Here is a 27052-nt window from a genome sequence, read left to right on the forward strand (position 1 = left end):
GCTGTGTGTGTGTGTGTGTGTGTGTGTGTGTGTGTGTGTGTGTGTGTGTGTGTGAGAGAGAGAGAGAGAGAGAGAGAGAGTGTGTGTGTGTGTGTGTGAGAGAGTGTGTGTGTTGTGAGAGTGTGTGTGTGTGTTGGGGGTATCTTTGAGGGGAAATAGAGGACAAAGGACATTGAAAGAGGTACAGATGGTGCTTGTTCTAGGAACAGCTTTACGAGATAAGCAGTGGGACTGGAGGTAGTCTGTGCCAGCTAGCCTTCTTGTGGGACTAAAGCTTCTCCCATTGGGGCTGGAGTGCAAGCAGTATCTTGATCTGGATTCATTCAAAGCTCTCTAATGGCTCTGAGTCTCCACAGAAAGGTGTGAGAATGTCTTCCTGTTACCCACTTCTCCCTTTTGATGCTGGGGAGTTGATCCCAGGGTCTGGTGTGTGCTAGGCAAGGGCTCTACTATTGAGCCACCTACTCCCTCAGCCTTGCCTTTTCTTTCATTTTGGCATTCTAGGAAATGCTAGCAACCAGGGTAAGATGTACCCCACTAGGTGCTGGTGGTGTCGGCACACACCTTTAATTTCAGCAATGGGGAGGCAGACAAAGGCAGATCCCTGAGTTCTGAGGCTCGTCCAGTCTACAAAGGGAGAGACTCTTGAAAGCAAACAAAACAGATGCATTCTACCTTAGTGGTTTAGGTGTGGTACTGCAAGACTGCAATTCAAGCTCAGTGGTGTATGTATGTATATAGACTGCTGCCTCAGGGTTAGCACGACCAACCTTAGTAACTGCCCCTGCCATTAAGTGTACAGTAGTCTCTACGTTTTTTGGTTTGGTCTGCTCTTTTGGTTTGACACAAGGATCAGATGCTTGAGCAGGGTCCAATAAGGAGGGACACAAGGCCTCATTGGTGATTCAACCAAGGTCGCAGACTGGTTTTCTGCCTAAGGTCTACTGTGCGACTGATAATCGCAGCACAAGGTGCTGAGCTCACCTGACAGCCCTTCCATTTCATTACGATCCCTGTGTGTTCAGCTTTCGTACTTTCTTCTGCTTTTGAACCTACAAGACTCATTCCGATTGGAGATCTGCTACACTTCCCGCTCCACCTCCTTGAATGTGTTTCTCTCTTGTCACTGTATTCTGTTCTTCATTGTACTGCCTTGAAATGGGCCTCGTTAATATACTTCATTCAAACTACATCTGTGCAAGAAACTGGCAGACTGAGGTCGTAGCCATCTGTGGTTGTCCTCATTGAATCCAGCTGATGGGGGTGGGAGGGACAGGGACAGACAGCGCGGAGAACATTTGTCTTGCAGAAGGATCCGGCTTCAGAGAAAGCAACTGACCTGAGGATGTGAGAGTCCCTGAGCTCCACAAGGCAAAGGGTTGGAAACACCCACCCTCTGCTTCTATTAGCAGGGTAAAATAAGAGATTGAGGGGGCAGTTGTGTGAAAAGAAGGTACAGATCGCCCGCCAACACTTGGCAAAGGAGGACCTCTGCTGTCAAGAAGCAAGCGCGCCTTTGTGGTTGCTTAATGAATATTCACGATTCTTCGGGCCAATCAACGCTGGAGTGAAACGAAGCACTAATTGTAGGCCAATAAGCAAAGTCGAGGGGCGGCTTTTCCTGGAAGAGTTTTAGAGCAGGAACTCTCAACCCTAAGAACGAGGTTTCTGGAGGAATAGGGTAGCGTAGGACATAACGTCACTTCCTACTGCATTGACGGAAGTTACTTCCCAGCACGTTACAATTTTTACTTGTGTGTTCCGGTGCTTGCGGAATAGGTTGTAGGCGGTCCCTACCGGAGAGTGGCTATGGCGGCGGTGGATTCGGATGTTGTATCGCTGCCGCGTGGCCGCTTTCGCTGCTGCCTCTGCGATGTTACTACAGCCAACCGTAAGCGGTGGCTAGTGAGGGGGGCGGGTGCTAGTGAAAGTTAGGGTTATTTAGGTTTGTTTGTTATTGTTTTTTTGCTGGCGTTAGGGTCAAACACCTATTTTCACTCAGCATATCCCAGGGTACCGGAGAGTGGGGGAAATATGACCTGTCGTTCCCACTATGGAGAATCTCCAAAATGAAAGTTTCATTATTCCCTTTAAAATCATCTACTGGTCATCCCTTTTCTGTTTCTGGTACTTTGCTGGTCTCCGGAGTAGGAAGGGGATTTAGGAACTCATTGCCTGGCCTGAGGTAGTTTCAGTACACCAGGTTATGTTTACAGAACTGAGGTATCACAGAAAGCAGTAATTAAATCGGAGACTCCCTAGTGGAAGATTTCTCCAGAAGTGAGATGAGTGAAACAGCATGGCCTGAATGAGTGCCGGAGATGCCAGTGAGGAACGAGGTTTGGAAGGTGGACTAGATCATTCTGTGACATTGTAAGCAGCTCAGTGACACATCAGATCCTACTTTTTATGTCTGTAATTGTGATCTCCCCTAAACAGGACCTTCTGGTGTTTTCTTTGTGAATCACTCTCCTCATCACCCCAAACAACTCTGCTCATTAGAGCAAGCCAGCAACTTAGGAGCCTTCTTTGTTCACATTACATACTTCCATGGCATCAAGGAGCTGACTGATAAAATAATACTAATAGCTAATTTTCTACACTTAGCAGAAGGCTGTATGTGAATGATGCCTATGTGTTAGGTATTACCATTTCTAACATATATCTGAGAAAAACCATACATTTGGAATACCTACTTTTTATTCCTGAGAATTATTCAGGACCCTAATTTATTTAGTTCTTCTATATTTGGCCTTGGACAAGGTACTTGTTATTTCTACAATGTACAGATGTCGCTCAACTTAATGCTTATCGATAGCTTAAGAACTACCTGCACTCTAGCCCTTTCTCACTGAGACCACTTTCAGAACGCAGTGTAGAAAAAGGGAAAGAATATCAAGTGTGGAAGGCGTTACAACTCTGTTCCAGTATCACCCTTTGTCAGTCTTTGAAGGAACAGAAGATTTCCATATGTAGGGAGCAGAGCAAGAGAACAGGTACAGGAAGAGATACTTTATATGTTTATATCTGACAATTGTCTCTGCAGGACCCAGCCTAGATGCCCACTTGAAAGGCCGGAAGCACCGGGATCTGGTACAACTACGAGCTACCAGAAAGGCCCAGGGACTTCGAAGTGTGTTTGTCAGTGGCTTTCCCAGGGATGTAGGCTCTGCTCAGCTCTCTGAATACTTCCAGACATTTGGCCCTGTGGCCAATATTGTTATGGACAAGGACAAGGTAGAGTGAATGGCTCTGGGATTAATGTGTCAGACAGGTTTGCTTCATATGCAGAGAGAAACCAGCAGTCCGTTTTGGCTTGTCCTTGGTAGACATTTCAGAACATTGAGTAGCTTCAGTTTTGTGAGCTTCTGACATCTCCACTCTTTGGATGTTCATTCACGAGTATTAATTATGGGGAGCTTGTTTACCAAACATGTATGTATGTATGTATGTATGTATGTATGTATGTATGTATCAGGGCACTTACCATGCAACTATGGGTTTTGCCATGTAACTGGCTGGCTGGGAACTTGCTATCTAGACCAGGCTGGCCTTGAATTCAGAGATTCACCTGCTCTGCCTCCTTGGTCCTGGAATTAAAGGCATTTGCCCTCTCAGTGGTATCAGTTTCTTCATCTGAATGTCTTTATGCTGACACTACAGTCCTTATTTGCAGAGTGCCTCTTTATAGAAACAGATGACATAAATGAACTTGTATTTTACCCACAATCAGCCATATTTGCCTTGCTCCTGCTCATATATATAATATATACACACACCTATACACACACACACACACACACACACACACACACATATATATTATATAATATTATATAATCCTAGGTAGTAAGTTTCTTGAAGACAGGGCTTATTATTAGAGTATGTGTGTTTTATATTAGCAATAGCAGGTAGGTTTTTCTTTCTTTTTTTTTTTTTTTTTTCTTTTCTTTTCTTTTCTATTTTTTGGAGCTGGGGACCGAACCCAGGGCCTTACGCTTGCTAGGCAAATGCTCTACCACTGAGCTAAGTCCCCAACCCTTTCTTTTTTTTTTTAATTATGTTTTGGTGCTAAGGCTTAAAAAAATTCCAAGGTTTTATGCACACAACTCTATCAGTGAGCTGCATTTTGAGCCTAACATGTATTCTTTTAAAATATGTGTGCACATGCATGGTCAATGGTGTAAATATGGGGGTCCGAGAACAACGTTTGGGATTCTGTTGTCATATTAGTGTTCAGGGGATTGAAATCAGGGTCAGGTTTGGAGGAAAGCACTTTACCCTGACATGAATTATTATTTTAATATTTGTGTGGGGGTGTCAGTATGTGGCCATGTGTATGTGTATGCCAGAAGAGGACGTTGGACTGTATGGAGCGGGAGTTACAGGTGGTTGCAAACTACTGTTTGATATGAGTGTTGGGAACTGAATTCCAGTCCCTCGAAAGAGCACCAACTATTTTTTTGTTTGTTTGTTTTGTTTTTAAAGATTTATTTATTATATATAAGTACACTGTAGCTGTCTTCAGACACACCAGAAGAGGGCATCAGATCCCATTACAGATGATTGAGAGCCACCATGTAGATGCTGGGATTTGAATTCAGGACCTCGGGAAGAGCAGTCAGTGCTCTTAACCACTGAGCCATCGCTCCAGCCCCACACCAAGTGTTCTTAATCAGTGAGTGATTTCTCTAGAATTCCACATAGGAACTCTCCCTGCCATGGATTCTTTTTTTTTTTTTTTTTTTTTTTTTCCTTTTTTCGGAGCTGGGGACCGAACCCAGGGCCTTGGGCTTGCTAGGCCCCTGCCATGGATTCTTATTGTTAAAAGAGTCAGCTAGAGGGGCTGGGGATTTAGCTCAGTGGTAGAGTGCTTACCTAGGAAGCGCAAGGCCCTGGGTTTGGTCCCCAGCTCCAAAAAAAAAAAAAAAAAAAAGAGTCAGCTAGAAAAAGTTATACTTTGATTTTTGGTTTTTTTTGAGAGTAAAAATTTCCATTTCTCTGGACTCAAACTTGTTATGTAGTTGAAGCTGGCCTTGAGCTCCTGATCTTTCTGCCATCTCCTCTCCTTTTAAAAAGATTTGGTTTGTTTTTTGTTTGTTTGTTTTCTTTTCTTTTTTCTTTTTTCAAGAAAGGTTTCTCTATGTAGCCCTTGGCTGTCCTGGACTGACTGCTCTGTAGGCAGAGCTCATCTTGACCTCACAGAGCTCCACCTGCCTCTGCTTCCCACGTGCTGGGACTAAGGGTGTGCTACCATGCCCCAGCTTTACTGGCTTTCTTTTGAGACAGTCTTTCTCTCTCTCCAGCCCTGGGGCTGTCCTGGAGCTTGATGGGCAGACCAGCCTGGCTGCACACTCAGAGATCTGTGTAACGTAGCCTCCCAACTGGGATTAAAGGCGTGTACCACTAAGCCTGGCAAGATTTTGTTTTTGTTTTAACTTCTGTATATGTGTGAGTGTGCGTGCGTGTGTGAAGTTGTGCACGAGTGCCTTTAACTCTAGAAGCCAGCATCAGATTCCCTAGAGCTGGAGTTACAGGTGGTTGTGAACTAATTAACCTGGGTATTGGGAACCAAACATAACTTTTTTTTAAAGATTTATTTATTACATATGAATACACTGCAGCTGTCTTCAGACACTGCAGAAGAGGTCATCAGGTCCCATTACAGATGGTTGTGAGCCACCATGTGGTTGCTGGGATTTGAACTCAGGACCTCTGGAAGAGCAGTCAGTGCTCTTAACCTCTGAGCCATCTCCCAACCCAAACCTGTAACTGTTAAGCCATCTTTCTAACTCCTTTAGTTTTTTAAAATTGCATTTTAATTAAAAAAAGAAAAGGATCTATGTGTATGGGTTTTACCCTACATGTTTGTGGGTGCCTGGTGCCTTTGAAAGTTAGAAGAGGGTTTTGTATCCCCTAGAACTAAAGTAACTGATGATTGTGACCTGCCATGGAGGTGCTGGGAACCAAACCCAGGTCCTTTGAAAGAGCAGTCAGTGCTCTTAACCTCTGAGCCATCATCAGTCCAGCTCTTTGGTTACATTTTATTTGTTTTGTGTGTCTGTGTGGTAGGTGAGCAGGGGACATGCATGTTACACGTAGAAGTCGGAGGATAGCTTTCAGTGGTCATGGTACATGTAGAAGTCAGAGGATAGCTTTCAGTGGTCATGGTACATGTAGAAGTCGGAGGATAGCTTTCAGTGGTCATGGTACATGTAGAAGTCAGAGGATAGCTTTCAGTGGTCTGTTGTATTCTTTTACCAGGAGTCCCAGGGAGCTAAAATTCAGATCATTAGGCTAGGGAGCAAATACCTTTATCGCCTGGGCCATCCCACCAGGCCCTGTCTCTATCTCCTGAGTCTGAGCTTACAGGCATGTACCACCAAGCATGGCTTGATGGGTCTTGTTTTAACCTGTGAAATTAAGTTATTGTGAAGCGTAGAAGGCAATAGATGGAATTTTAATTAACAACCTGGGATAAAATGTATGGGATAAGGGTGAAGCCTATTCATCTGAGTAAGTGCTCTCTTACAAAAACAAGTAAATATTCCCAGTATATGGGCTGGTTCCCATTTCAAAGATTCTCGTCCACTTTTCAAACATATGCATGGGTTCTTGACTGCCAAGCCATCATCTTTGTCTCTCGTGGTTTTTCAGGGGGTGTTTGCCATCGTGGAGATGGGAGACATAAGTGCTCGGGAGGCTGTCTTATCTCAGCCCAAGCACAGCCTTGGGGGACACACACTGCGTGTCCGGCCAAGGGAGCAGAAGGAGTTCCAGAGCCCAGCTTCCAAGTCTCCCAAAGGAGTGGACTCAAATAGTCACCAGCTGGCCCAAGCACTGGCTGAGGCCGCAGATGTAGGGGCACAGATGGTGAAGCTTGTGGAACTGAGGGAGTTGTCTGAGGCTGAGCGGCAGCTTCGGACCCTTGTTGTGGCCCTGATGCAGGAGGTCTTCACAGAGTTCTTTCCTGGTGAGTGTCCTGCTCTAACTCTGAGCGCTCTCTCACACCTCTGTCAGTCTCCTCATCCCCCATTTTAATGAATCTTTTTTTTTTTTTTTTCTCGGAGCTGGGGACCGAACCCAGGGCCTTGCGCTTCCTAGGCAAGCGCTCTACCACTGAGCTAAATCCCCAACCCCACATCCCCCATTTTAAATGCCCCAATCCTTCGTCAGCTGTGTTTCATTTGCTTGCTCTTCTTTGTACTTCAGTATGTTCTTTTTTTTTTTTTAATTTATTTATTTATTATCTATAAGTACACTGTAACTGTCTTCAGACACTAGAAGAGGGCATCAGATTTCATTACAGATGGTTGTGAGCCACCATGTGGTTGCTGGGATTTGAACTCAGGACTTCTGGAAGAGCAGTCAGTGCCCTTAACCACTGAGCCATCTCTCCAGCCCTTCAGTATGTTCTTGACCGAGACCTCCCTGCCTTTTTACCCTTCTTTATTATATGTGCACACAAGTGACACACATGCTTTTGCAGGGTAGAGTTTTTTTTTTTAAAGATTTATTTATTATATATATGTACACTGTAGCTGTCTTCAGACACAACAGAAGAGGGCATCAGATCTCCTTACAGATGGTTTGAGCCACCATGTGGTTGCTGGGAATTGAACTCAGGACCTCAGGAAGAGCAGACGGGTGCTCTTAACCACTGAGCCATCTCTCCAGCCCCAGGGTAGAGTTTTTTAGGAGTTGGTTCTCTCCTACTGCATGGGTCCTGGGGATCAGACAGCTTATCAGACCTTTACCTTTTAAGCCATCTTGCCAGTCCCCTAATATCTTTTGATCTTTACTCTTTGCTACCTAGGCTGTGTGGTCCATCCTTTTGGCTCTTCTGTCAATAGCTTTGATGTTCATGGCTGTGATCTCGACCTCTTCTTGGACTTGGGAGATATGGAAGAGCCCCAGGTGAGTGAGTAGGGGAGCATGCAGTTACGTGACGTGAGGCAAACCTATACTCTGATGTTTTAGTTTCACGAGTACATAATTGTTCTTAGCCAGAGGCCTTACTGTAATTGTGAGAATGTGGATATGGATGGATATGCATTAGATACAGTAAAGTGAGTTGGCATGGGATAGGTAACAGTGTCATAGAAGATAAGATATTTCGAAAGTCTTTGTGACTGGTTTTGTTTTTATTTATTATATATGAACACACTGTAGCTATCTTCAGATACACCAGAAGAGGGCATCAGATCTCATTACAGAGGGCTGTGAGCCACCATGTGGTTGCTGGGAATTGAACTCAGCACCTCTGGAAGAGCAGTCAGTGCTCTTAACCACTGAGCCATCTCTCCAGCTCCTGATTTTGTTTTTAAAAGATTTATTTATTTTATGTATATGTGTACACTGTAGCTGTCTTCAGACACACCAGAAGAGGGCATCAGATTCCACTGCAGAATGCTGGGATCCAAGGCATGCACCACCATTGCCTGGCTTCCGAGGACTGTTGAAAATGAGTTATGTAAATGAGTTATGTAAGGCTGCAGGGCAAAGCCTGTACATTGGAGGAGGGGCAGGGGGAGGGATCTTCACTCCCTTTTATCTCCACTACAGCCAGACCCACAGACTCCAAAGCTTCCAGAGGCTTCGTCCTTGGACTCAACCCTTGCTTCTTCCCTGGATCCTCAAGTGCTGGCCTGCACCCCAGCTTCTCTAGACTCACTGTCTCCAACATCTCTCCAAGATTCTGAAGCCCTGGACTTTGAAACCCCTTCTTCTCTGGCACCACAGACCCCAGACTCTGCTTTGGGCTCTGACACTGTCACCTCTCCCCAGTCCCTGCCTCCAGTTTCCCCACTGGAGGAGGACAGGGGAGAGGGGAAACACAGGAAGGAGCTAGAATTAGCAGAAGCCTCAAAGGACGAGAAGGAGGAGGCAACAGCAGTGTTAGAGCTGGTGGGATCTATTCTCCGTGGCTGTGTCCCTGGAGTGTACCGAGTCCAAACTGTGCCCTCTGCCAGGCGTCCTGTGGTCAAGTTCTGTCATCGGCCTTCAGGTCTTCATGGAGACATCTCCCTCAGTAACCGGTACTTTCGTGTGGGGTTGAAAAAGGCTGGCTCTAAGGTCTTAGGTATGAGGAGGGGGTCCTGATGTGGAAGGGCTTATGTGTGCTGAATTGGGCATAAGCTGAATTTTTTATTTCAGTCATGCTTACTTCACGAATGAGACCTCCCACCTGGCTTCCATTTCAGTGTTGGTTTTTCTTTAGAGTTTATGTGTTTGAGTCAGGGTCTTGCTCCATTCTTTAGACTGGCCTCAAGCCTCTGATTCTCCTCCCTTGACTTCCTGAGTCCTGGGGTTACAGGCATGTGTAGCTATGCTCTATTCTGCAGTGCTGCTTTTCAGTCTTACTGTGTAGACCAGACTAACTGGGCTCGGAGGCCTGTGCCTCCTCAGTCAGGGTTAAAGGCAAAGGAAAGCGTTCAGTAGCTACATAAATCTAGGAACTGTCAGGTTAAAAGTGAACAGCTCTTTCCCTCGCTTCCTCCTCCTCTACTCCATGCTTTGTTTCTTTGTATATTAAGGTCTATGCAACCAAATGCCTTCTCTTGAACCCCATTAAAGGAGGCCCCAAAGTATAATTGGGCCCCTGAACTCTCATTTATGTGGCCTGCGGATCTCTTTCTGATCTGTATTATCCGTTTGCGTTGAATAAACTATTCTTGCTACTTTGCTTCTTCCCCCAAAGGCTCAAAAAAAAAAAAAAAAAACAGTATTTTTTGTTTCAAAAACATCTTTTGGGGTTGGGGATTTAGCTCAGTGGTAGAGCGCTTGCCTAGCAAGCGCAAGGCCCTGGGTTCGGTCCCCAGCTCCCGAAAAAAAGAAAAAAGAAAAAAAAAAAACAAAAAAAATCTTTTTTTTTTTTTTTTTAAAGATCTATTTATTTATTATATACACAGTGTTCTGCATGTCAGAAGAGGGCACCGGAGCTCGTTACAGATGGTTGTGAGCCACCATGTGATTGCTAGGAATTGAACTCAGGACCTCTGGAAGAACAGTCAGTGCTCTTAACCACTGAGCCATCTCTCCAGCCCTCAGAAACATCTTAAACCATGTATTTGTGTGTGCATCTCATCTTGAGTGTAGTCAGAGAACAACATGTGGGGATCAGTTCTCTTCCTTGTAACACAATTCCTAGGGATTGAACTGAGGGTGTCAGTCTTGGTGGCACTCTTACCCACCAAGCCATCTCACTGGTCCTGTGTCTTTGAGGCAGTGTCTCTATATTGCTATTCAATCTCCTAAGTGTTGGAATTACAGGCATGTGCTACCACACCTGGCTGTTGAGCAGTCCTATATAAATAAACAGCATGTTTTATGAATGGCGACTGTACAGGATGAGCATTTGGAATGTAGTATTGCCTAAGGTTCAGTTGATACGTACTCCCCTCTACCCCATCCCTAGGCTCAGGATATAACACAGGGCTTCATCAGTGCTGGGTAAAATGTCCTACCATTGAGCCATCCCTAGATCTCATTAACATTCTTTCGCATACTCCCTCAAAAGACCATTATGTCAGCAAAACTTTGAGAAAATTTCTTCTGATCTTATTCTATCTGCTAAGTCTAATGAAAGGAAGAGGGATACTAGGTTTCAAGAGTTCCTACACTCTAACACCTTTGTTTAACGCCAATGTCTTAGGTTGGCCTTGTATAATTCCCGCTTCCTGAACCTATGCTCTGAGATGGATAGTCGAGTCCGGCCCCTTGTGTATACCTTACGCTGCTGGGCTCAGCATAATGGGCTGTCAGGTAAGAATGGGGACAGACTGGGCAGAGCTTGTGTCAGACAAAGGCAGGGATTTATCAAGGAAAAAAAGAGGTGGGCACAGGAACCAGGGCTTGTAAATGCTTCTTCCTAACTGGAATTATTGCTGTTACTCAGGGGGCGGCCCCCTTCTCAATAACTACGCCTTGACGTTGTTAGTGATCTACTTCCTTCAGACCAGAGACCCTCCAGTGCTTCCTACTGTGGCCCAGCTTACGCAGAGATCAGGTACTGCAGAACAGCCTCTACTGTCACGACCTCAGCTTCTTCTCACCCCTTCACACTCAGATGCCCTCCCCGGAATGAGATCTCAGCTACCACCTGTTTTTCTACATGCCCAATCTTCCTGGCTCCAGGCTGATGGTCTCGTCTTACTGTCACAGGTGAAGGGGAGCAGGTAGAAGTTGATGGCTGGGACTGTAGCTTCCCTAAGGATGCCTCAAGACTGGAGCCCAGCACCAACGTAGAGCCTCTCAGTAAGTCTGGGGAACCTCGATGAAAACTGATAGTGATGATAGGCTCACGAATAGGGGACAAAGATCATACTTGTTGTGTGCAATCCATGGTCTTTACAGTAGCCTATGGTTGCTGTTTTGTGGATGAAAAAAACACTTATCTTGGGCAGGCACGTAAGAGGTGTATTCCCCAGTTTCACTGCTCTCTAGGGCAAGCAGAAGCATCTGGGGCAGGACATGGCTGAGGAACTGGGCTTCTCAGGATACTTCTGAAGCCCTGTGAAGGGGACAGAGTCCCACTCCCACTGAAGTAGCTGCAGGGATGTCCCAGTTAATGGCTTCCAGGTGACCCCTTTCTACTCTGCTTCCATCAGGTTCCCTGCTGGCCCAGTTCTTCTCCTGCGTGTCTTGCTGGGATCTTTCTGGCTCCCTGCTGTCCCTGCGGGAAGGTCAGGCACTGATGGTGGCAGGGGGCCTGCCTTCTGATCTCTGGGAAGGGCTGCGCCTTGGCCCCATGAATCTCCAGGACCCCTTTGATCTGAGTCACAATGTTGCAGCCAATGTGACCAGCCGCGTGGCTAAGCGTCTGCAGAGCAGTTGTGGAGCAGCAGCTAGTTACTGCCGGAGTCTCCAGTACCAGCAGCGCTCCTCCCGGGGCCGGGACTGGGGACTGCTCCCACTTTTGCAGCCCAGCTCCCCTAGCTCCCTGCTCTCTGCCAAGCTTATCCCCTTACCCTCTGCCCCCTTTCCACAGATCATTACAGCTTTGGTGAGTGTGTTAAGGGAAGCACTAGGATGCCATATAGAACAGGGAACCAAGAGACGACGGTCGGAAGGTGCCAGATCTAAAGACTCTCCCCTGGGAGGGGCAAACAAAAGACCAAGACTTAGTGGGCAAGAAAAGAGCTGTGAGGAAGGGAAAGAGGAGCCACAGGGATGTGCAGGGGACCACAGTGAAAATGAGGTAGAAGAAATGGTAATAGAATTGCGAGAGACACCTCAGGACTGGGCCTTGTTGCACTGTGGACCACCAGGGGAGTTGCCCCTGATGACTGCAAAATGTCTAGACAAGACTGCTGAGCAGAATCCCATGGAACCTGAGGGGGCTGGAGAAGGGTCCCCCGGTGAGACAGAGAAGGAGGCTTCACACCCGTCATCAGTGAGTTGGCGCTGTGCCTTGTGGCACCAAATATGGCAGGGGAGGCGGCGTGCCCGGAGACGATTTCAGCAGCAAACCAAGGAAGAAGGCAGAGGAGGTCCCAGCACCGGAGCAGAGTGGCTGGCAGTGGAAGCACGAGTAACCCAGGAACTGAAGGGACCAAAGAGTGAGCAGCAGAGGCTACAGGGGGAGCCCCTCCTCACCTTTGTGGCATCGGCCTCCCAAGCTGAGCAGACACTCACTGTGGCACCCCTCCAGGATCCCCAAGGCCTGTTCCCTGGTCTTCATCATTTTCTACAGGTTTTTATCCCTCAAGCACTTAAAAATCTCCTCAAGTGAGGAGCCAAGCCTCAAAAGCAATAAAGCTGCTAGTTTATTTCAAACAGACATTGGACAACTTCTGTTTTCTTCCTGGGAACACCTTTTCTCTTCGCCTTAGGGTAGCCTCTGCCCTAAGTACCCTAAAACAGTCCTATTAATTCTACTTCAGAGCTCTCCTTCCCATTTCATAACACTTTCATAGTGATTGCCACCACCACGAGGCAAAGGCATTGATTTCTAATAAGGTTTGCCTATACAGGGTTTGTCCTGCTGCTCCAGTTGATGGGAACCACCACAAATTCGAGTTTAGGGTTTCTTTTCTATCTTTTTACATGAAAGAGTTCAAACTGCTCATAAGTTGGATACAAGATTTTCAAATTTTGGTATGTGTAAATTACTGTATCAGAACTGGGCTGCCTTACCCGACTCTCTGGGGCGCAGCCAAGCCTGAGAGGTGCAGGCGACGTGGCAAGTGGTCCGCGTTGCTTTGTTGAAGTTTTAAAAGCATTGAGTTTAATCGGAGCAGACCTGCTTTCAGATGTTTTCGGCCCTGGGCCCCAGCTGAACAGACATCCCTTTATAGAAAAACCCAAGCAGGAACAAAATGAATTCAGTAAATTGTCACCCCTTCCTTGCAGCAGTTCCTATAGTCGTAGGTTCCAGGTGCCAGCCGTGGAGGGGCGGTGCTTCCGCCAGGTTCTCACACTTTTCCCCTCCTTCGGCGAGCTCCGTCGCTTATCAGGCTTCCGATTGGTCGGCTACGCGGGCGGGGCAGTGTCCACAGCTATACTACGCAGGCGCTCTCTCTTTGCGCTCCAGGCAGCGGCCCCACCCCTTACTTTTTCCAACTCAGCGGGGCAGGAGACGGAACTGTCGTGCGTACGCCTTTTATGCCGTCCTCGCTTTCCGGCCGCTGTTTCCACACGACTCAATCCTTCCCTCCTCCCTTGTCTCCCTTGCGGCTTACTTTGCGGCAGCGCCGACAGCCCCACCCCCTTTCTCTGCGGAATCACCATGGCGGCTGGGGTAAGTTTGCCGGCTCCAGTGATTCCGGTCACCCTATCCGCCGCCATCCTTTACTTGGGTTGGGCCAGTCGGCGCCGGAAGAGTTTCAGACCCAAGCCGAGAGCCGATTTGGGGTCCACAGGCCATATGGTCGGAGAGCAGGGTTTCTAGGGCCTGGAGGGGAACTGAGGCTGGGTCTCGGAGGCCAGAGGTGGAACGTTCTGGGGTTGGGAAAAAGAGATGCCGGGTCTCCACTGTCTGGACCTTTAAAAAGTGTGTTTAGCCTCACTGCCATTTTGAGATGTGGTGGCTGAGCAGGTTGGTGGAACTTTTGCCATCTTTTTGTGGGTCAACAACGAGGACAGTGAAAAGGAGAAGGTCTTTGTGGGAAGGGGCGACTGGCACAGTTGGAGCTGACCTTCGGGGAGGTTTGAGAGCCCGAGGAATAAATGAGCAGTGAAATGAGCCCATTCGGGCCCTGTAGGGAGACAGCTGGGAGCTCACTGCAGGACAGGACCAGAGGGATGTTAATTCAAGACGTGCAAAGAAAGGCCTTTTAGGAAGAACAACTGATGAGCTTTAGAATTCAACGTGGCAATTCTAAGGGGAACTTTGAAACCCCTTGGTCTAGTGCGTGCTTTTGAAGTAGTACCATCCGGGAAGTAGACGCCGGGCCACCACGAATGAATGAATGAAACAAGGGTTCTGGTAGAGATGGGTGTGAATGTGTGCGTGTGTTTAGGCCGGTGGGAGTCGGATGGGACCAGAAGTTTTGAAGGGAAGAATGCTATAGAGATGTCCTTAAGAGAGGTCACATCTGTCGGTAAGCTTTATTTAGCAGCTGGTATGTTCTCCTTGGTATTTCAGAGGACTCTGATTACATAGGGCACACCCGGTTAATTTGGTTCCCCGGGAATGAAACTAAGCTATTCACATTGGAATTGCCTGGATGTGTGCGTGGGGAGTGGCATTCAGGATTCTTTTGCTCAAGGCCATCCTTCACCCTTTATCTTGTAGACCCTGTACACATACCCTGAAAACTGGAGGGCCTTCAAGGCCCTCATCGCTGCTCAGTACAGCGGGGCTCAGATCCGCGTGCTCTCCGCACCACCCCACTTCCACTTCGGCCAAACCAACCGCACCCCCGAATTTCTCAGAAAATTTCCTGCGGGCAAGGTGAGTAGGAGAACAGCAGGAATCCCTAGAGTCCCGTTATTCTGGAGATGGCCTCCGCAGTATATTTGTTTTTTTTTTTTTTTTTTTTCCTTAAAAATCTCATGGGGCCAGGGATGTAAGCTATGAAAGCCCCTGAACTTGACTGTCCAAAGAAAAAAAGTAATTTTGAAAGCTTCTGGTAATCCCAGTACTCTGGAGCCTGAGGCAGGAAGACTGTGTGAGGTGAACCTATACAGTATGTATTCTCCCTAAAGAAAAAGAATCATTGGAGGTGGGTATTTATGAAGGGATAGTCACAGCTGTTGAGTGACTGTCAAGAATTACAGACCTGCTGTATGTTTGTGGGATAGAAATTATTTTTACCAGGTGTTATCTGTACACCAATATTAAGTGTGTCTTGAGAGTTTCTTATCCTGAAGGGCTTGAGTAGAGCTAAATATCCTAAGTTAAACGTGGAGGAGGGCAGACGCTGAATCTGGACTGCACCTATGCTTTGGGGGATAAGGCTGTGGGCTTGTCCCACATCTGTATCTGAATTTGTTTATTTTGGGGTGGGGTCTCAACTAGCCCTGACTGGTTTCAGATAAGAGTTCTGGGATTAAGGGTATAGGGCACCGTGTTTCAGCCATGTTTGAATTCCAGCCATTGTGAATTCATATAAGGGATACTAAGTATTTTTCATTTCTGAGTTAAGATGTCGTGAGTTTGCATAGCAAGAGGTGTCTGTCTTAACATTATTTAGCATAGTTCAATCCCAAGAGTTGACTATCGAGAAATCCCTGTGTTTTACTTTTGTGTTTTTCACTACTTTCTCCCTAGGTTCCAGCCTTTGAGGGCGATGACGGATTCTGCGTATTTGAGAGCAATGCCATCGCCTATTACGGTAATTTGAGGGGATACAGGAGTGAGAGGGTCTGGGGGTAAGGCTGCAGAAGTGGTTGCAGTGGACAAGATGGATTCAGAGATTGCACTGGTTTTGACGTGATCTCAAGTTCTAAGCTACATGTTCTCCCTTTGCAGTAAGCAATGAGGAGCTACGGGGAAGTACACCAGAGGCAGCAGCGCAAGTGGTGCAGTGGGTGAGCTTTGCTGACAGTGACATCGTCCCTCCAGCCAGCACCTGGGTGTTCCCCACCTTAGGCATTATGCACCACAACAAGCAGGTACGCTTCAGAACTTGGGGAGAGAAGCTGGGGCAGAGTTGGGGTCAGAGACTACGTATTGGGGCTGGGAAGTAGAAGAAGGAAAAGACACCAGGAGTTGTGTGGGCAGTGCAAAGACTGAAGTGGTTACCATCAGTATGGTGGAAATAAAGTCATACTGACCATGAAGAAACTTAGCACGAGATTCATTTCTGATAGATTTCAACTGACCCCAGAGTCTAATGATAACAGGGTGGGGGTTGAGTCAGTGCTGATGAAATGGCTTCTTTAGTTCTGTTGGTAGGTGGATATGAGGAAAGGGACTTGCTGTCCACTAAGTTTGAGTATTCAAAACAACAGGCCACTGAAAATGCCAAAGAGGAGGTGAAGCGAATCTTGGGGCTGCTGGACACTCATCTGAAGACACGGACTTTTCTGGTTGGTGAGAGAGTAACACTGGCTGACATCACGGTTGTCTGTACCCTATTGTGGCTCTATAAACAGGTAAGGTTTGTGTCCCATTTGACAGGGGTAGACCTGTACTGGGGTACCCGGTTCCACTTAGGACAGACCAGTTAATGGCTGTAGGAATCCCAGCATTGAGAACTGTGACTGTTTTCATCTTTTTTTTTTTTTTTTTCTTTTGGTTCTTTTTTTCGGAGCTGGGGACCGAACCCAGGGTATTTTCATCTTATTGAAGATGGGTGAAAGGCTGGATGTGGTGGCTTATATTTGTCATCCCAGCACTTGAGATGCTGAGACAGGAGGACTGCTCTGGTATAACTGTAGGCTGTGTAGTGATATCAGAAATAAAAAGCAAGATGGAAGCTGGGAGAGGCAGGGACGGTGACTCAGCAGCCTTTGGAGGCAGACTCAGGTCTGTGTCCTGGCTTCACTGCAGATGCAGTGGGACAGGAATCCTCATAGCTCTGCTTATCTGTGACACATTCAAGGTGATATTCGGCTTAGACCTAGCTTTTCCAGCATTTTTGAGATTTCCGTTTATGTGCATTTGCATGTATGTGCACGCTGATCCCAAGGAGCTTGACTTGTGAGCTACTGTGGGGGCTGCGAATCAAACCAGGTAACCATCTCCAACTATCCCTTGCCCCTTAATTTTTAAATATTACAGATTTTCAGGCAGCAGCTCTGAACCCATTCTGGTTCAGAATTGTAGTCCAACGAGAACAAAAAAAGAGAGCTGTTGTTTACCAACCGTGTGCCTCCCAGGGTCGTTACAGTGCTTCATGTTCACACACAGCTAGTGGGTGCTCAGGGATGATGACCATTACTGCAGAGCTTGCAGTCCCTGACTGACTGGATCTGGGATCTGCCTCCATGGCAAGATTTACCCTCCTACCCTCTCCTGTTTTGGCAAAGTAAAAGATGACAGGGGCTGGAGGGATGACGAGTCAATAGTTAGAAATGCTTGCTGCTCTTCCAGAGGACTCTGGTGGATTCTCAGCACCCACATGATTCCTCACAACTCTAACTCCATTTCCAGAAGATCCGATGCCCTGTCCGGCTCTCATGAGCGCTAGGAATGCATGTGGTGCTTAGACAAACGCACAGGCAAGACACCTATATACATAAAAATTAAAAAATGAGATTTTTTTTTTAAAAGACGCTAGTGTGGGGCTGAAGCGATGGCTCAGCACTTTGAGTACTTGCTTTGGCAGAGTTCTGTGTTCATTTCCCAGTACACAAGTGGCAGCTCAGGGAGGAGCCAGTGTCTTGTGACTGCGCACAGACAACTTGAAAGGAAAGCACTAATAAACATACAGAGAGGATAGTAAGTTTTTCAGTGAAGGCTTGAAGGGCTGTTCTGTCTGTCTGCTGGGCACATGCTGTGTTGCTGAGCTACTCTATCTGGTCTTGGGTTTGCTTGTGTCATTAATGCTATGGTTGCAGTGTGGAATGAGAGTGGAGCCCAGTGATTTACCCAGCATGCTCTATGTTCCATTAGCATCACACATGAGGTGTCTTTTTTTTTTTTTTTTTTTTTGAGGGTTATTTAGCAAAGTGAGTGTAGTGGTCACCCCACTCGACCCCATTTGGGTGCTGGGTTGGAGCGCAGTGTCATGTGGATGCTGGGTCACATTTTCTACTACTGAGCTAGATTCCTAGCCTGGTGCTCCTACATGGGCTCTATTACAGCCTTTTCAACCTTTTTTGTTTGTTTGTTTTTTTATTTTTTGAGACAAGGTTTCTCTGTAGACCAGACCTTTTCAACTGTTGTTGAAATTTTTATTGGCATGAAATTTTAAAAATTAAGAGTAGATGAAAGAGCAAAATATTAAAGCATTAAGTAGCATAATGGTGCATGAAGGAGTGGGAACAGCCATCCTTTTAGACTGAGCTGTAAAGACAGTGGAGAAAGCTGCTGTAATCCCAGCACAGCAGGATGGAGACAAGGAAAACAAAAACAGGAGACTGGAGAGATGGCTCAACAGTTAGTGGTTGAGGGCACTGGGTTAAGGGCTCTGGCCACTCTTCAGAGGACCAGGGTCTAATTACCAGCACCCATATAATGGCTCACAGTCATCTGCAACTTCAGTTCCAAGGGATCCTAACACTGTCTTGTGGCCTCAGGGAACACTGCACATATGTTCTGTACACGTAAATGTAGGCAGAACACTCATACACATAAAAACGGTGCACTTTTTGGAAAGGAAGGAGTCCTCCAGGAGTGTACTCATTTAAGGTTCTGATGTCAGGGCCTGGAGAGGAAAGTGGACCTGAGGTAAGGGCCTTGTGCTCTGGTGTGACTCTGTTCGTGGCCTTTCCATTGTTGATTTTCTTTGTGTTCCGTCCTGGCAGGTCTTAGAGCCTTCTTTTCGCCAGGCCTTCCCCAATACCAACCGATGGTTCCTTACCTGCATTAACCAGCCCCAGTTCAGGGCCATCTTGGGGGAGGTGAAGCTGTGTGAAAAGATGGCTCAGTTTGATGGTAAGTCTGAAGACTGGGCATGGATAGGGTCAGGGTCCAGTTTGCTCCTGTCGACCGAATGATTTGTGTGGCCTTTGGCTTTTTTGTTCACCCACAGAACATAGTGTGTCGCACAGTAACTGACATTACATTAAGATGCAGTGCTGTGATGATGTGTGCTTTGCTCCTTGAGGGTGTTTGGTTGTCCGAGCCATCACTTTCCCTGCTTGCTGCCTGGTTTGCGGGGGCGGGGGAAAGAAAGAGGCTGCATATTTCCTTTCCTCCCTCCTTTACAAGCTAAGAAGTTCGCAGAGAGCCAGCCAAAAAAGGATACCCCGAGGAAAGAAAAGGGCTCACGAGAAGAGAAGCAGAAGCCCCAGACTGAGCGGAAAGAGGAAAAAAAGGCAGCTGCCCCAGCTCCTGAGGAAGAGATGGATGAGTGTGAGCAGGCATTGGCTGCTGAGCCCAAGGCCAAGGACCCTTTCGCTCACCTGCCCAAGAGGTAAACCTGTCGGAAGGTGTTCTCAACCTTTGTTCTCACACATGTCTAGGGCTGCAACTTCAGGCTGTTGAAATACTGATGGTGCAAGTGCAGTCCAGGTCTCATGCAGTCCAGGTCTGGTTCAGAGGCTGTGAGGTGGAGGATGACCTTGAGTTTCTGACTGGTTATCTTGCCTACCTAAAGGCATGTACCAATAGGGAAGTACTGCTTTGGTTTGTTTTGGTTTGTTTGTTTGTTTTCCAGACGGTTTTTCTGTGTATCCCTGGCTGTCCTGAAACTCACTCTGTAGACCAGGCTGGCCTAACTCTCAGATCCATCCCTGCCTCTTGTCCTGCATTAAAGGTGTGTGTCATCACTGCCTGGCTCCCCTTTGGTTTTTTTGTTTTCTTTCTTTTTTTTTTTTTTTTTAAGACAGGGTATCACTGTAACTGGTTGACCTGGAACTCTGCATAGACCAAGCTGGTCTCAGAGATCCCCTCCCTCTGCCCCTCAAATCTTGGAATGCACCCTGCTGGAAGTTCCTTTTATTTGTTTGTATGACTTTGTGCCCTGGGTGTATGTGTAGAGGCTAGAGGTCAACTGAGATGTCTTCCTATATGGCTTTCCCCTCTTTTATTTTTCCTTTGAAATCTCGTTGAATCTAGAGCGTGCTGTTTCTGCTGGGCTGGCTGCTAGCACCCAGGATCCACTTACGTCTAGCCCTCCGCTCTAGCTCTGGGGACTAACATGTTAGCCACTGTGTACAGCTTTTGTGTAAGCGCTGAGGAGCTGAATTCAGTTCCTCATGCTTGCATAGTAAGCACTTTACACACTGAACCATGTTTTCAGCTTCTTGGGATTTTTTTTTTCTAACAAGGCAAAAAAAAAATCTAGCGTATCTAATATATGCTGTTGTAATGGAGACACTTCTTATACACAGTAAGTTGGTTTATATTATGGACAGGAAATAAAGAGAAAACAAAATCTTTGAACATCTTTGCTCCTTCTTCTGCCTTTTCTCCTTACAAATATTTTATTTTTAAATTTATGTGTCAGTGTGTCTGTTCTTGCCAGCCATAGAGATACAGCATTCATGTGTATGGAAGTCAGGACAATTTGAATGAGGTCAGTTGTCTCATCATGGGGATCAAAGTCAGGTCATTAGGCATCTTGACCCACACTGAACCATCTTATGTACCTTTGATGGTGGTTTTTTTTTTTTTTTTTTTTTATTAACTTGAGTATTTCTTATATACATTTCGAGTGTTATTCCCTTTCCCGGTTTCCGGGCAAACATCCCCCTCCCCCCCATGGTGGTTTTTAATGTCTATTTTTTTTGTGTTACAATGATAGTGTTTTTTCCTTAGGACTTTTTGTTTGCTGTTGGTTGGTTTGTGGGAGTTGTTGTTTGTTTGTTTGTTTTTCTTTTTAAAGATTTATTTATTATATATAAATACACTGTAGCACTAGAAGAGGGCATCAGCTCTCATTACAGATGGTTGTGAGCCACCATGTGGTTGCTGAGAATTGAACTCGACCTCTGGAAGCGCAGCCAGGGCTCTTAACCTCTGAGCCATCTCTCTAGACCTGGGTTGTTTTGTGGACAGATTCTAATGTATCAAAGGTTGGTCTCAACTGTGTAGCTAAGAGTGACCTTAACTCCTGAGCTTCCTTGTCTCAGTCCCAGGTTCTAGATTTCTGACATGAGCTGCCACAATTCCCTTCCCTTATGATAGCTGTGGCTGTCCTGAAATTCAGATTTGCCTGCTTCTGCCTTCTGAGTGCTGGGATTAAAGAACGTTTTATCAACATCCCTTAGGCTTTTTTTAATGTCAAAATTGAAACCAGCAATTTAACTGTGACTTGTTCAAGGTTTCATTCTGGTCGTGTTTATTGTTTTGTGGTTTTATAGCGTGTAGGGAGTTGCAGTTGGGGCTCACATATGCTTAGGGACATAGTCAAAGTGCTATACAATCTAGTTACACCAAAGTTCGAGCTCTTTGGGGCAAGATCTTGTTATAGTCCCTGTGCTGAGATACAGACCATACTTGATCTGCATTATTTGAGGAACTTGGAGTCTAAAGAAATTTCTAGGACTGGAGAGATGGCTCAGTGGTTAAGAGCACCGACTGCTCTTCTAGAGGTCCTGAGTTCAAATCCCAGCCACCACATGGTGGCTCACAACCATCTGTAATGAGATCTGATGCCCTCTTCTGGTGTGTCTGAAGACAGTTACAGTGTACTTATATTTAGTAAGTAAATAAATTTTTTTTTTTTAAGTTTCTAGTCATACATTTTGGCTGGAAGGAGGATGATTTGAGGCTTTCTGGCTCCTCAGATGACTTTCCTCCTGGACATTTGGAGACCAATTCGGGACCTGTGGTTAAAGGGCAGACTTCTGACTTTGCTATGAAGTAATAATCTTGGACAAGTTTTGCCATCTAACCTCAGCTGTGAAATGAGAGAAAGATAGCAATATAACTCAGGAGTTGTGAGAATGGGGTTAAACAACAGGATCCTTAAACTATAGCTTTTGAGTCAGGGTCTTTTCTAAACCAGCTGGCCTTGGCGCTTGGCATGTGTCTGAGGATGGTGACCTTGGACTCTGATCCTCTGTTTCTTCCCTCCCAGGCACTGAGTATGGCACACGCGTCACCTGCACTTGTAAGAATCTAACTGACTTTGTTTAGCAGTCGTGGTAGGTCGCAGCACAATCTTGCAGTATAGACTACTTAGCTGTGAAAGTTTCTTTTCACATAGCATCCCAGGCAGTTTTTGAGCCTATGATCCTTGTTACTCAGTTTCTCATGCTAGGATTATGCTCTACTTACCTAGTAAGAATTATTCCTAGTGTGTTGTAGTATTAAGTTGTTACACACAAAACTTAGTGACTCAAGGCTGCATCTATGGAAACACAAAGGAAAGGACATGAGAGAGTAGTTATCCCACTTACTGAGATCATAGGTTTTCTTCAGTCAGTGACCTTTTTTTAAGTTTCTATAGATTTATTTTTATGTGTATGAGTGTTTTGTCTGCATGTTTGTATATGCACCAAGTGTGTGCATGCCTAATGCCCAAGGAGGTCAGGAGAGGGTAGAGGAGGTCAGTAGAGGATAGAGGGTAACATCCTCTGGAACTGGAGCTAAAGATGCTTGAGAACCAATTTATAATTGGAGAGAAGAAAAAAGTAGGACCGGAGCCATGGGGACAGAATTCCTCCTGTGCCGGTTAGCTTTCTTGGCAGCTGACCTTGAATATCAGGTTATTTTGAAGATAACCTGGACCTAAGAGCTTTTCAGTATGCAAACTTGTTAATGGACAAAGAGGAACTAGAGGACTTAGGTGTAAAGATTTGAGGTGTCTATCTTCTGCTTGCATTCTGGTTCCAGCCTATGGAAGGCCTGTGTGGTGGGTTTCAGACTTTGAGCATTGACTTGTGTCTCCTGGTGAAAGTCCTGGAGAGGCTAGAGAGAGAAAAACAGACTGCTTTGCTCTGAGCCACCACCTGGGGGCAGCAGCCAGCTGTCCTTACTGGGTTCATGGCATGCTTGAGTCTTGGTTTTCACAGGGTCTATAACAAGATCTTGTCTCAAAAAGCTAGGACTGGTGGTGTAACTAGAATGTCACACACTTTGTCTAAGCATGTGTGAACCTCCAAGTTTAATACCCAGTGCTCTAAAAAAATGTATAAAACCACAAAACAATAAACCTTGAACAAATCATAGTTAGAATGCTGGTTTCAGTTTTACAACATTAAAAGGCTTTGGCTCACCAGATGCTCTGGGTCAGTCTATGCATGTCAAGACATGTAGACAGAAATGTCTTAGCTCTTCATATCACGCCACCTGTAGCCCCCCATTCTCTTCACTCATGCTGTTATAAGTGTCAGTCACTGCATTGCATTACAGGGACCACTTCCTTCATACCAGGAACTAAGTGAACACCACCCGCCTAGAACTGCTTTGCAGTCTCAGTAGGACTTCTTATGGACTCCTGTGTTTCCTCTTTTCTTTAGTACCTTTGTGTTGGATGAGTTTAAGCGAAAGTACTCCAATGAGGACACCCTCTCTGTGGCGCTGCCATATTTTTGGGAGCATTTTGATAAGGATGGCTGGTCCCTGTGGTATGCTGAGTACCGCTTCCCTGAAGAGCTCACCCAGACCTTCATGAGCTGTAACCTCATCACTGGTGAGAAGAGGAGGGGTGGATCTAGGAGGAAGAAGATCAAGGTGGTGGTGACATGATTCCAGAGACTAGACAAGTCTCCCCTTTCCCCTCCAGGGATGTTTCAGCGATTGGACAAACTGAGAAAGAATGCCTTTGCTAGTGTTATCCTGTTTGGAACCAACAACAGCAGCTCCATTTCTGGGGTTTGGGTCTTCCGAGGCCAAGATCTTGCCTTTCCGGTAAGGATGGTGCTGGGGGAGTGGGCTATAACATGGGAAACTAGGAGTCTTGAGCTGTGGCCAGTGAGTATGAAGGAAGAATTCTGGGTGTGAACATAGGAAGTATGCTCACATCAGTGCGAATCCTGGCATCTGCCATCATGTCTGAGCTAGAATTTGGAGAGAGATGGTGTCTCAGTGTCCAGTGTCTAACCACATGCTTCTGTGCTGTTTTGTTATTGGTTTTTTTTAAACCTTCAGCTGAGTCCAGATTGGCAGGTGGACTATGAGTCATATACATGGCGGAAACTGGATCCTGGTAGCGAGGAGACCCAGACCCTCGTTCGAGAGTACTTTTCCTGGGAGGGGGCCTTCCAGCACGTTGGCAAAGCCGTCAATCAAGGCAAGATCTTCAAGTGAACATGTCTTGCCAGTCACCTAGCTGCCTGCACCTATCCTTCAAGGGAGATGGGGGTCATTAAAGGAAACTGAACATTGAACTTTTTCCTGTCCTGCCTCCTTTGTGACTGATGGCTTCCTCAAAGTTTTTGCCTATGCCTGAGACATCACTGTGGCCGGGCAGAAGTTTTCAGAAGAGCAGAAGTAGAGGCCTGGCCTTAGTTTTGTCTTTATTGCCCTGCTTCCTACAATGATGCTGTTCTAGCTGGGGAAGATGAGAAACACAGGGTGGTGGCATGGGCACAGTTGACCAATTCTCAGAAGCTGTGTTTCACACTAACCATTGAAGAAAGTGTCTGCTGACCACGCTGAGCTGAGGGGAGCTCACGGATGCAGAGGCATTTCTATCACAGCTGCTGCTCTGTGTGGGTTGGGTTTCTGCTGTAACCCAATATGTAGTCCTCATGCTGGAGAACCTTGTGTAAATGGTGCTGTATTGTCATAGGGCCTACATCTGTCCAGTGCAGTTAAGTTCTCTACAGAATATGGTTAGATAGATAGGGAAGTCTCATTTCCTCATAGAAGCCTTGTAGGGTAGGTAGGTGAGTAGCTGGATGTCACTGTCCAGCTTAAATGCTGCAAACATTCTAGAAGACCAGCCACTTGGGGCAGGCGCTGGCTTGTTAGTCCTTGGCTGGCTGTGGATCACTCCAGTCATTTCCTTTGTCGGTGTGCACGTACTGCATGATTGTCCAGGTACCCTGGAGGCCAGGGGAGGGCATTGGAGCCCCTGGAGCTGGAGTTACAGGGAGTTGTGAGCTGCCCAGTATAGGTGCTAGGAACCAAACTCAGGTCATCTGGAAGAGCAAGTGCTGTTAACTGCTGAGCCATCTTGTAGCCTTTAGAGTTCGTTTCTGAAACATTTCTTATTGTGTAGTCCAGGCGGGCTACAGGTTTAAGACTCTGCTTCAGCCTCTCCCAAGTGTTAGTATTATAGGTTTGGGTGCTTGGTATCCATGCTTTCTAACAGGGAAGCTTGGGGACAGTTCACAGTAGCTCTAGGTAAACACATCTGAGGTGGAATCTGGCTGCTGAATCCAGGAGGTGTGGCCTGAAGCCTGGAATACCAAGTTGTGATTATTTCCTAATACAACCTTTCAACAATTTTGGTTTTTGTTTTTGTTTTTTTGCTCCATACAGGCTCTTTCTAGGCCAGGCCAGGCTAACAGTGACCCTTCCTTCTTCAGCTTTCCAAGTACTGGAGTTAGAAGAATGCGCCTCCATATCTAGGTGTTCCCAAGTTTTAACAGCTCACATTAGAGATTAGATCCTAGGCTGGGTAGACCCGCAGTTGGTAGAGTGCTTGCCTGGTATTCATGCTGCCCTGTGGTCATTCCCCTATACTTACTACATAAATCAGTTGTGGCCTGATGGCAGACCAGGGCCAAGGCTAGATTGCCTCAGATTTAAACCATCTTCAGTATTACCAGAACCATCAGTGCTACACAGTAAAACTCCCGTCTCTAAAAACGTTTAGGTTTGGTGCCACCCACCCTTTAAGAAGTAGAGGCCAGCCTGGGCTACTTGAGAACAAAAAGCAAACGAGTTAGAAACTAGTATTTGCAGAAAGTTGACCTCCATCTGGTACAGGATTTTGTGTTTGTTTTCTTACCCATCCCTTAGTCCAGGCCTAGGAGAAGGGTCTTGGGAGGAAGAAGAATGACCTTACTAAGGGATAAGACTACTGCGAAGCTGGAACCTGGAACCTGCTGTTGGTGTTTGTTTGTTTGTTTGTTTGTTTGTTTGTTTTTTAAGAGTGGATGGGTTAGTGGGAGTGGGAGTTGTAGTTTAGAATCCAAATAGCAAAGGTGGGTTGATCCTTACTCCTGTGCAGTTTGGCCTCAGGCATTCTCAGTACTAGATGCTGGTGTTGGGTGTTGCTGGGGCCTCACTGAACCTGTCAGACTCCTAAATTCTGTTTCTTACCCCCCCCCCTACTTTTCTTGTACAATCTCCACTACTTTTTGGTGTCCTTTTCATTTTTCCAATAACAGGATTGTAAAAAGACCATCTTGTGTGCTGCATAAAGGGTAGGTAGGCAGGCCCGGAGGCCTGACTGTTAAAGGATAGTTCTTCAGGGTGGACCAGTGTTTGGGCAGCAGTCTGCCAAGCAGCCTACATAATCTGGCCTGGAGGTGGGCAGAGACCCTCACCTCAGCTCCCTTTCCTCTCTGAGCCTGCAGGCAGGGTGACTCATCTGTACATCCTGCTTCAGGCTTCTGACCCTGGCGGCTTGCTTTGCTGCAGGGTGAAGGGTGGCCAGTGCACACGGGTTGTAGATCTGAGAAGAGCTTATGGAAGGAAGGCTTTGGGATTGGGCCCCTAGGAAAGAGTTAACAGGAGTTTCTAAGGGGTGGGGGCTGGGGTGGGGGTGGCCTTGTGCAGAAAGGGGAAGCACATCTGGGGTTAGTTTGGTTCCACCCTGCCCTGGGGAGGTCTGAGTCACCACACTGCCAGCCTGGCCTTCCCCCATCTCAGTTTGGACTGGAGGCATCTTGTCAGAGCCTAGTCCTTTCTACCATCAGCCACAGATACAAGCATGAGCCTGTTACTGCTCTGGTGCCAGGGAGCTTCTCTGCTCCCAACCACTGTCGAGAGTTGGCAGCACTGCCCACAACAGGCGGCAAAAGTTAGGGGTCAGGGGAGAGGAGATTGGGAATGGATCAGGCTGAGGTCTTTGGAAGCTAGTGGAAGGAGGCCATTGTATCCACTTAACGCAGAATCTCAGAGCTCAGGAAACTAGAGCGGGGTCGGGGCCTA

General features: G+C 46.6%; 2 protein-coding genes and 1 long non-coding RNA gene across 7 annotated transcripts; 2 read left to right on the top strand and 1 right to left on the bottom strand.

Moving 5' to 3' along the window:
- Window positions 1-1713: 1713 nt before the first annotated feature.
- On the top strand, window positions 1714-12781 carry Tut1 (terminal uridylyl transferase 1, U6 snRNA-specific). Of its 5 annotated transcripts, none has more exons than NM_001033901.1 (9): window positions 1798-1891; window positions 3047-3237; window positions 6658-6973; window positions 7817-7917; window positions 8566-9038; window positions 10655-10764; window positions 10898-11008; window positions 11164-11256; window positions 11610-12781. In NM_001033901.1, the coding sequence occupies exons 1-9, from the start codon at window positions 1810-1812 to the stop codon at window positions 12731-12733; spliced, it is 2601 nt and encodes an 866-aa protein (NP_001029073.1). In that variant the 5' UTR covers window positions 1798-1809; the 3' UTR covers window positions 12734-12781. The 5 variants fall into 5 exon arrangements, 4 of the variants coding, with proteins under 4 accessions (XP_063127683.1, NP_001029073.1, XP_063127685.1 ...); XM_063271615.1 differs by lacking the exon at window positions 1798-1891 and adding an exon at window positions 1898-2373; XR_010056415.1 differs by lacking the exon at window positions 10898-11008 and having other exon boundaries at window positions 1714-1891; window positions 11069-11256; window positions 11610-11748.
- On the bottom strand, window positions 8126-13397 carry LOC134483968 (uncharacterized). The gene is made up of 2 exons (XR_010061196.1): window positions 13138-13397; window positions 8126-8455 (listed from the first exon to the last, which is right to left on the bottom strand). It is a non-coding gene; the product is annotated as an uncharacterized LOC134483968 (long non-coding RNA).
- Window positions 13398-13726: 329 nt separating this feature from the next.
- On the top strand, window positions 13727-24333 carry Eef1g (eukaryotic translation elongation factor 1 gamma). Its single transcript, NM_001004223.2, has 10 exons — window positions 13727-13741; window positions 14738-14896; window positions 15716-15779; window positions 15917-16059; window positions 16399-16542; window positions 18859-18988; window positions 19265-19469; window positions 23464-23636; window positions 23730-23854; window positions 24095-24333. Exons 1-10 carry the CDS (start codon window positions 13730-13732, stop codon window positions 24251-24253), a joined length of 1314 nt encoding a protein of 437 aa, NP_001004223.1. The 5' UTR covers window positions 13727-13729; the 3' UTR covers window positions 24254-24333.
- The last annotated feature ends 2719 nt before the right edge of the window (window positions 24334-27052 follow it).

This window comes from Rattus norvegicus, chromosome 1, assembly GCF_036323735.1.
Source record: "Rattus norvegicus strain BN/NHsdMcwi chromosome 1, GRCr8, whole genome shotgun sequence".
NCBI classification, from domain to species: Eukaryota; Metazoa; Chordata; class Mammalia; order Rodentia; family Muridae; genus Rattus; species Rattus norvegicus.